At 40.5% G+C, this 9,514-nt stretch overlaps 1 protein-coding gene across 1 annotated transcript; it reads left to right on the top strand.

Moving 5' to 3' along the window:
- The first annotated feature begins 9 nt into the window (after positions 1-9).
- ERH (ERH mRNA splicing and mitosis factor) lies at positions 10-8,398 on the top strand. The gene is made up of 4 exons (XM_069784219.1): positions 10-163; positions 3,919-4,006; positions 5,174-5,294; positions 7,903-8,398. Exons 1-4 carry the CDS (start codon positions 161-163, stop codon positions 8,003-8,005), a joined length of 315 nt encoding a protein of 104 aa, XP_069640320.1. The 5' UTR covers positions 10-160; the 3' UTR covers positions 8,006-8,398.
- The last annotated feature ends 1,116 nt before the right edge of the window (positions 8,399-9,514 follow it).

The following is a 9,514-nucleotide window of genomic DNA, read 5'->3' as shown; positions in this document are numbered from 1 at the left end:
GCCGGCCTCCGGCCGCGCGTGCGCGGAGCGGCGCTCTGGCGCCGGCCAAGCTCTATGGTCGGCCGTTAGCGCAGCGTTTCCGGCGGGCGCGGGGGGTTGTGGGCGATCGTCGCGCGCCTCTTCGCCGCCGCCGCCGCCGCGCTGAGGAGCGGGAGCCGCGATGGTGAGCGGGGCTGGGCGGCGGGACGGGCCCGGCGCCTCCGCCGCCTCCTCCTCGCACCCGTCTTGGGGCGGGGGCGGCGCCGCTCGGGCTGCTTTCCCTCCCCACCCCCTCCCCCGCTAGGGCAAAGGGGGGCGGGCGGCGGCGGCGCCGCGGGCGGGAAGGCGCGGCGGGTAGTGGGGACAGGCCGCGGCCGCCGCTCCGGGCCCGGGCGGGCGGCAGCACGTGCTGGCGGGGCAGCGGCCCCCAGAAGCGCCCCCCACACACACCTCCGCCGTCGCCGGAGCCTCCCCGCCACAAAGGCCGGTTGCTCTCGGGTGAGGGGAGGGGGGGGGGGAGGCTTCCGGCCCGGGCGCGGAGCGGGCTCGCCCGGGAGCTTCAGCCCCTTTATAGGGCGGTTCTGGAAGCTCAGCCCTTCCTGGCGAGCGCTGGCTTCGCGGATCCGTCGGGCGTGTGCCTGCCTTAATTGGCTGATTTGCGTTAATCGAAGCCGTTTCTGCCCACGTTGCTTTCCCTGCTCCGCCCCGGTGCTCGGAGGAGGAGGGAAGGGCGGTAGCTTGCGCTGGTGGGCCGTTTGAATGGCACGCTGAAGCACAAAGGCCTACCGGTCACAGCAGTTCGCTCGCGTGCGTCTAATAAATTTGAATATGCTGAAGCAAGCGGTTGCCCTGCGGTGGAAGGACCGCTGCTTCTGGGTTTGCAGCAAAGTTCTACAACTGTCTGGCACACGCTCAAAAGCGGTTAGCTTCTGCTAGGATGAGCAGCTACAAGCCCCGTCCCTGTTGTCCAAAGGGAAAGGTGACACTTAAACTGCTTTTTCTGCCTAGCAGAAGTAACTGAAAGGCATTTAGGTGTGTGCAGTATACTACTTGTATTTGCATCGCTGCACATCTTCTTCTTACAATACTTCTTTATCTTCCTTTTTTATTGTTTTGTGTTTTGTTTTGTTTTTTTTACTTTATTTTTTAATAGGACCGCAGTTGGTGGAAGCCTCTTTGGGCAGGTGCTGCCTAGCTCCTAAGTCTTGCTGCTTTGGCTGTCAGCACGGCCTTAACCATTCTTACAGGGCTGTGTCTTCAGTAATTGGAACGCTTTCTATAGTGCTCTCTAGAAGTTCAAAATTATTGGTGTAATATAAACCATGTGGTATCTCATTCAGTGTCCTGCTTAACAGCAGCCAGTACAACTGCGCTTTTAAAGAAAATGCAAGAAAACCCAACGTATGCGTCATAATAAGAAGAGTCCATATTGGGCTTTTCCAGATAACCTGGTCCTAACACATGAAGGTTTATGGATCTTCCCTTGGTTTGGCTTTCTTTTTCCTAACAACAAGATTTATACCTATAGGAAAACATAATAAGTTATTAATCACCCTGATTCTTGCCCTGTCACCTAGGCACATATGCAGTAGGGCAGGTAATAGTTGGAGGAAACTTCTCTCGGGCTTCTGAACTTGTCACTTTTTTGTACTGATGTGATAGGAGAGGAGGAGCAATTTTATCAAATCGAACAATTTCTTTTTTTTTCCTCTTAAGGTAGAATAATGGGAAGTTCCCAAAGAAATGTGTGAGATGTAATGTATTAATTCTACAGCATGGATGGTCCCAATGGCATTAATTTTAATAAGTTCCAGGCCAGTATCTGGTATGGATATTGTAAAGTGTCTGACGCGATAAACAGTTTAAAGTCAGAAGCCCAAATAATTTCTACTGTAAAGTTCTGAAAGAACTGGCTCACATGTCTGGCTCACACATCTGGCTCACTGATATTTTTTTCTATAATCTGATTATTGGGATAATTTCAGAATGTATACATTCATTTAACAATCAAAGAATGGGAGGGATAGCCTGAGTATTTATAGGCCAGAAAGCCTAAATTAATTCCCCAGCAAGATTCTCCCTGAGAGACCAAATACAGAATTCACTCAATTATGGTACAGTTCCGTAACTCCTGGTCGATTCAGTTTTATCTATGCTCTCTTAGGTTTTGTCAAACACGCACAACTTTTTTTTAATACTGAGTTTAGTTGAAAAAGATAAATATGTGCATGTAATCAGACACCACAAATGTAGTTTGCAAGACATTCTGATGCTAAAATAACACAGCCTTTTTTTAGAACATACTGACTGAACTGCCCGATACACCTCGGCCATTGTTGTTAATGAGAGATCCTTAGTCAAATGCTCCCTGGAAGTCAGAGTTGCAAGTCCTGGAACCAAGCCTTGTCATCAGTGACCAGCAAATACAAATGATAGTGCTGGAAAAAGTATTTTATAATAAAGTTTGGCAGTCATTTGGACTCCCTGGTAAGACACGCCTGTTCAAGTACAATGCACTTAGGAACAGCCAGATACCAGCCCCGCTTGGGGAATTCCTTTCAAATCTAGTGTCCTCTGGCATACATGAAAGTGGACTTAAATGGTCTAGTCTCCTTTGTATGATTTTTGTTACAGTGTGTAACAAAAATTCCCCTCTTTTTCCATTTCTGATTGGGAAAAGTCTTGCTGCTTCTGTTTCTCTGTGTAACTTTTTCCTGGGCTTCTCTGAATTGCCTTCTCCCATGCTACTTGAGACAGAATTTAAAGAACTGAAAACTTTATTCCAGGCATGGGAACACTATCAGTCATGGTATAAAAATTTGTACTGTTTTCTTTTATGTTCCTTGTAAATTCTAATATTGGCCATTTTTCTTTTCTGTCACTGCATTTGATAAACACTGAACTAGTATCTTCACTGATATGTCCACAGTGTGGGTCAGGATCTTTGTATCAGCAGCAGATTAATTTCAGACCAATGCTTTGGTATTTGTTTCCAGTGTGTCTTACTCTGCAGTTGGCCTCCATGAATATTACATGTTGTGTGCTCACCTCATATATTAGCATTGAAAACGTTGGATCCAATTAGCAGCACTGGGAATGGTGTTTTGTAGCCTGCTTGCAAACTTCCTGTGCTGTGTAACCTGTTAATTGGATCACGGATTGTGTACACTTCAAAAAATCTTGCTTCTTGTTTGCTCAAATTATTTGCGGTAGCCAAGTGACAGATATTACAGAAATAATGCAAGCCACAGACTGTACAATCATCTAAGTCTTTCCTGCAGAATAACAAGCTTATAGACACTGACATTTGGAACAGTTACGTGTTCCATAATTACTGTTTCAGTAGACTCACTGATGCATGAAAAATCAGTGCATCTGTTTTGCAGGAAATAATCTTGAATACTATGTATAGATTTATTGTATAATTTGTGTTCCCTTCAAGTTAAAAGAATAACTCAAAATAGCTATTTCTGTTAAAATCTTTTAAGGTGGGACTGACAGTGAAGTTAAGTTGGACTCCCTCCTTGCTCTTTAATTGGGGTATTTAAAATCTTAATATCAGCTTGCATTTGGAATAAAATAAAATAAGTAAATGCATAGCATAGCTTTTATACATTGACTTTATTGCTTTGCTTTTGTGTTTAAATAGAAACTATTATTTCCGTGGTATTTTTTTCAGCACAGTAGCTGCTTTACTGGTGATTTTACACATTTTAAAGTTATGTAAGGATTGATGGGACTGATTTGAAACAAAAATTAACACAGCTTATATGAATAGTAAATGCTGTTTGGAAAATGTCTGGTCCTTGATTGCTAGTTCAGTGTTTTAATATTATGCTTCTTTTTAGTGCTTCATTCAGATAAATAACTTAATTCAAACAAAAAATCATTCAAATTTTGCAAGTAACCTCTTTTCTTGGTGTTTGTTTTTTTTTTCAGTCTCACACAATTCTACTTGTCCAGCCTACCAAGAGGCCAGAAGGCAGAACATACGCTGATTATGAATCGGTGAATGAGTGCATGGAAGGTGGGTGCAGACGTGGTAGTCAAAAACTGTTGTTAAAACTCCATTTTTGACATATTCCCAAACTTACTCAGTAAGAAAATAAGTTGCTGTTCATGTCTTCCCAAGGTAATTAACAAAAAAAATGCAAAAATGTCTCATGCTTTTAGTTTACTAATGTTTTAGCAAACTAAAAAATAGTTATTCTTTGTTTCTGAAACTTCCTTTTTTATATTAAATGTCTCTTTTTGATTTAACTAAATTGAACCACATTCAGTTCATGATAGCAGGCAATATTCTTAGTGGGGCCATGCAGTAGACTTGCCTGAATGCATTTCATTGCAGGATCAGAGCCTAACTCACTAATCTTTGTGCTAGCCATGCAAAGGAAACATTGCTACTGGAAATTATATGTAGAAGTATGTATGCAATTGATAAATAATTTGCAGCCTCATGAGATATATATGCCAGAGAAAAAAATCCTGCATGACTTTGAGAGACACATAGTGAGCTTGGAAAGAAGATTGAAATACTACAGCTGTATGATTTAAATGTGGAATTTCACTTAACAGTAAAAATTCTAATTCCAGGAAGTTTTGCAAGGCAAACAACAGCATGTAAAGCCTCTGTGCTCACTTTAATATTGTATTCTTCTCAAATGTATCTGAATTATTTATGGACTAGCTTAAATAAAACTGATTTAAATTCATATACAGGCTTGTGCTATCACTCTTACCTCAGTAGCCCTGTTTGACTCTTTCATCAAGAATGATCTTATGAGATTTGAGTAGCTTTATTTGACATTAGTTCTTTTCTTTCTTGGGTGTCTGTACAGTAGGAATATATGTTGCAATTGCTGTCTTAAAATTATTAGAAGGAATTTCAGGATTTCAGTTGGAGCTTACTGCATGGAAAGTTACATCTTTGACAGAAGTAAAACTTTTTGCTCTAGATGATGATAATGCTTCTTTCCATGCATCTTACCAGATTTTGTAGTATTATGTTTCAATGCAAATAGCTAGAACAAAAGCATTTCAACTCTGCAAAATCTGAGGAAGAAGTTTATGTCTCTGTTTTCATGGTAGTCATCTCTAAACTTTCCTGGTAACTGTGATTCAGTAGCTGAAGAAGTTTCAGCAAATACAGTTGTTGTTTTTTTAATATTGCATTGTTACTCTTCTTTCTGTGTAGGAGTCTGTAAAATGTATGAAGAGCATCTGAAGAGAATGAATCCCAACAGTCCATCCATTACATATGATATCAGCCAATTGTTTGACTTCATTGATGACTTGGCAGACCTCAGCTGTCTTGTGTAAGTTCAGTTGTACAAGTCCATTTCAGTGACTTAGAGAAGTCAGAAGTCTTCTATCTAAACATGTTTTATTGAAATTTGGTAAGGTTCTGGGTGGTTTTTTCAATAACTGTTTGTAAGGCAGCAGTATTGCAGCTAGCATGCCATGTTGCCCACTTCAGTTCACTGCAACGAAATAAAGTATCTCTGAAGAAAGCTCAGAAACTGACAGTTCCACTTGGATTTTAGTCACATTGAAGCTCCCTGCATTTCAAATACTGAAGTCCAACAGTTTAATACAGCTACATATTTTATTAATGCTAGAATCTGTTTAAATTGGGGCTGTATCTGCTTTTGTGCAGTTGGTCCGATTCTTAAGGAGGCAGAACAATTACAGAATTTTATTCAGCTGAGGGCTGTACTAGTGGTACAGTAGAAGTCTACAGAAATGCATTGCAGTCAACTGTTTATTTTCATCAAGATACAGCAAGATGGAAGTTTCTGTAAATCCTAATGAAGTGATTGAGGAACAGATCAATCCTTCAGAGAACTCTAGCTAATTGTTTAAGTGTTCTTGTGAATACATTATCTCCAGTTCTTATCTGTGTGTTAAAGTTGTGGGCAAGCAAAGGTGGTCTTGTGTACTTTCCATTCTGACAGCACTGTGAAATTAAATCTTAGATTTCACTATTCAGAACATGATTTAATATTGTAACTAAATCACTTAGTCCAGATCATAAGTATTTTCCATGCCATAAATTTCAAGGTAATGGTTTGATATGACAGTGATATCAGCTTTGCAGAAATTCTGTAGGAATAAGGATACAAATCTCGTATTCAAATAGCAAAACACATAGCATTTGGTCTTCAAATCTCAAAATGCCACAAACTCTTTTTAAGCCAGTGAGTATCTGGCATGTACATTCCTGCAGCTGTACTGCTCTGTCTGAAATCTGAGTGCAAGTACTTGTGTAGCAGCACAGTGAACAGCCTTTGCCAGTTGATTCCAGTTCAAAACAAAAAGTTATTTAAAAAAAACCCCTGAGCATCAGATTGCTTTCTTTTGCATTCTGATGTACATACTGAATCTCTGTTACTGATAGTGACTTATTACAAATGCCAAAAGTTTTCAGTAGAATAAGTAAAACAGGATTACAATTTCTGCAGTTACCTTGTCCCTAGACATTCTGCCACATTTGATCTTCAGGTGTCATAGTGCTGGGCTGATGCAGTTTGAAAGACACACTTTGTTTTAGTTTATCTAACAGACTGAAGCTAGCTACTTGCTTTGGGAAGTAGCAACTGGTTTCCACTACAGTCTTGTGCCTTTCTTAATTAGGCTTGTAAACTCAGTGTCGTGCCAATTTCTACTTCAGCTTACAGTTTTCCACCAGATGGCACATGTAGCACATAGTGTACTAGACATGTCTTGTGTTCATGGAGATTCCTAAAGTACCTGCTATCTGGTCTTGCAGTGTAGCATTATGAATAGATTGGGGCAGGGGCAGAAATCAGTAACTTTTCCTGAAACTAACATTTCTTAGACTGCACTGGAACTACTACTAACTGCTACTATATCAACATATACTGAAACTCTTTCTGTGGCCTTGAACCAGTCATGCTGGGTTTTAAATAAAAAGGCTTTCTTAGAAACAGTATGCTTAGGGTTTTTTCCTTAGGTAAGAACTGTAAATTGGTCTGGATTGAGTTAACTCTGGATTTTTACTTAGCTTCTTACCAACGACCATCTCACCCTTCTGATTAGAAATATGTGTATCAAGATTTTTACTGACCAGGACGTCAGTAGTTCTTGAAGCATCACTGAAAATACCATTTTCATCAAAAAAACCCATTCAACTTTAACGACTGAGAGGGAAAAGGAGGGTGTGAATCTACACAGATAACTTCACGCAATTTGCTTTCATTTTTCAGTCTAATTCTGCTTCAGTTCGACAGTGTCTTGAGTAACTGAGTTCTCTGGCCTTGGCAAGAAATCGACTATCCCTGAATAGCAAAGAAAATGAGTCTGTGGGTTCTTGTTTTCAATTTGCTTTTTATGAAGCAGCCTTGTTTTTTAGATGTGAGCTTGTCCTCACTGCCAACTGGCAAGAATCCTTTGTCATCCATCTATGAGTCTACCCTTGCTCCTGGAAAGTTGTGCTTTTATTCATTCTCTAAAAATTCCAAACAGAAGTGGAACACTTGAATTTACCTGAACACTTGCTTGAAGTAGTGTTTGGCTCATTAAGACAAATTAGGTTGTTTCCTGGTGGAACTATTCTTCTTCATTCTGAGCTCCAGAATATTAAGGTGCTCCATTTGTTGTCTCCCATAAGTAATTATATTCATGAATTAAAATGTGAACACACTGTGATCCAGTCACTCAGTAGTCCTTGGAGCATCTAGTTTTGTTTTAGGTTCTTACTGATCTGCTGGGTAACTGGTTTTTAGGCAACAGGATAAATCTGTTTGGTAAGTCGCAATTCCTATCTACTTCTGATATTACTTGTGTTCTGTACACAACTTTCTGCCTCATACACTTGAGGACGCTTAATTGTTTGTGAAGTTCTTCTGGTAAACGTATTACAGGGCAGACTGATGTTAAATTCATTCTTTTTTTTCTCTCTAGTTACCGTGCTGATACTCAGACATACCAACCATACAATAAAGACTGGATAAAGGAGAAGATCTATGTCCTCCTCCGCAGGCAGGCCCAGCAAGCAAGCAAATAATGGGGGCACCATCATTACATGGGTTTGGGGGAGGGCTTGGACAACAGGTGTGTACAGAGTGTAGTAGTGAACGTTTTGTATTATAGTCATCCTGTTGCCATCTTGTTAAACTCTTTAGCCAGGACTGAATGTATTGTTAGAGATGCAAGGATTTTGTTGGATTTGACTTTTTTTTCAGTGTAAATGGAGAAGAAAGTGCAACATCTTCAACAGAGTTTTAATTTGTTTTTTTTCCTCTGGTTAGCTAATGGTCCTACCTTATTTGAACCCCTGGGGCTGTTCACATTGTACTTCACCACATTCACTGTATGTGCCCTCCTGTGGGTTTTCCAACATTTAGTTATGTCCTTGAGACGGTCTTATTGGGGAATAAAAAACTACCCTTTAGTTAAACTTGAGTGCTGAATTTTGTGGGTTTTGCCAGAAAACAAATTAAATCTTTCTTGCCTGTTTGCCAAGGAATGAGGTTTGAAACATGTGGACTGAGCCAACAGTTGTTTGCTGTATTAGAAAATGGCTCAAATTCTGGCCTGCCAAGTTAACTTCTCTGGCCTAGTCTTGACTACTGTCTTTCCTGGGGATCTTTGGGAAACACAGCAACCCTCTTGCAATCTAAACTTGATCTTTCTACAAGGCATTTATATTCAGGTAGGTGTGTCTGTTCCAGGATAGGTGATGGGAGAGCCCAGGCTGAATGTATCACATCACAGACCCCATGAATTAGTCCACTTAAAACCTTCCCCTGAGAAAGGAATAGGCAAAGCAAATTGTCTTGATGGGGATCTGCCCCAAACTGCATTTTCTCTTTACAGAGGACAAGGACTTAACTGTTTGCATGCACCGTAAAATTATATCTGCCCCTAGATATCTTGAACACTGATGTCTTTGTAATTTTGCTGTACTGAAAAAGTTTGGATTGGAGGACACATTAGACCAAAAAATACAGGTAGGAAAGCAAGGCTGGCTTGGTACTTTGTGCCTTTGTGTTACTCCAGAGTTTGCCTACTGTAGGTACAGATCTGAGTCTTGGACTGTACAGGCATACTCAACCAGGAGCAGTTCCAGGATTAACAGAGGAATGGAATTCTCTCTAGTGCACTTAACTTCCTAATACACATCAATAGTTTCTGATAGACCTCACAGCAAATGGATTGGCTTAAAAGAATCTGAGGTCAAATTGTCTGTCTATAGTAAAGCTTTAATGAAAATAGCTTCATTTAAGTAATAGCTGCTGAAGACTTGGAATCAAGTTACTAGAGAGATAGAAATTCTTAGAAGGATATTGGGAGGAGGTGTTAAACTTTTTGCTCAACACAAATACAAATTGGAGACTAGACCTACTAGCTCTACAGTTGTAGTGGCCAGGAATCAATTCAATCTGCTAACATCAAAGCATGCTTCCTTTATAATAAATACTGATTTTCAAAACATAGTAGGTCAGAAGTATATTAATCCACTTAAGGTTACTTAAATCTATAAATACTTCTGTATGGAAGTTTTATATCCAAA

Source organism: Haliaeetus albicilla, chromosome 5 (assembly GCF_947461875.1).
Source record: "Haliaeetus albicilla chromosome 5, bHalAlb1.1, whole genome shotgun sequence".
Classification (NCBI taxonomy): Eukaryota; Metazoa; Chordata; class Aves; order Accipitriformes; family Accipitridae; genus Haliaeetus; species Haliaeetus albicilla.
The sequence above is the reverse complement of the archived record's forward strand: the minus strand, read 5'-3'. Positions and strand labels throughout refer to the sequence as shown.

What these genes read in the sequence shown, in the direction of transcription:
- ERH (XM_069784219.1), top strand. An exon ending in GGTGAATGAGTGCATGGAAG is followed by an intron (nt 4,007 to 5,173) that starts GTGGGTGCAGAC and finishes CTTTCTGTGTAG; the next exon opens with GAGTCTGTAAAATGTATGAA. An exon ending in GCAGACCTCAGCTGTCTTGT is followed by an intron (nt 5,295 to 7,902) that starts GTAAGTTCAGTT and finishes TTTTCTCTCTAG; the next exon opens with TTACCGTGCTGATACTCAGA.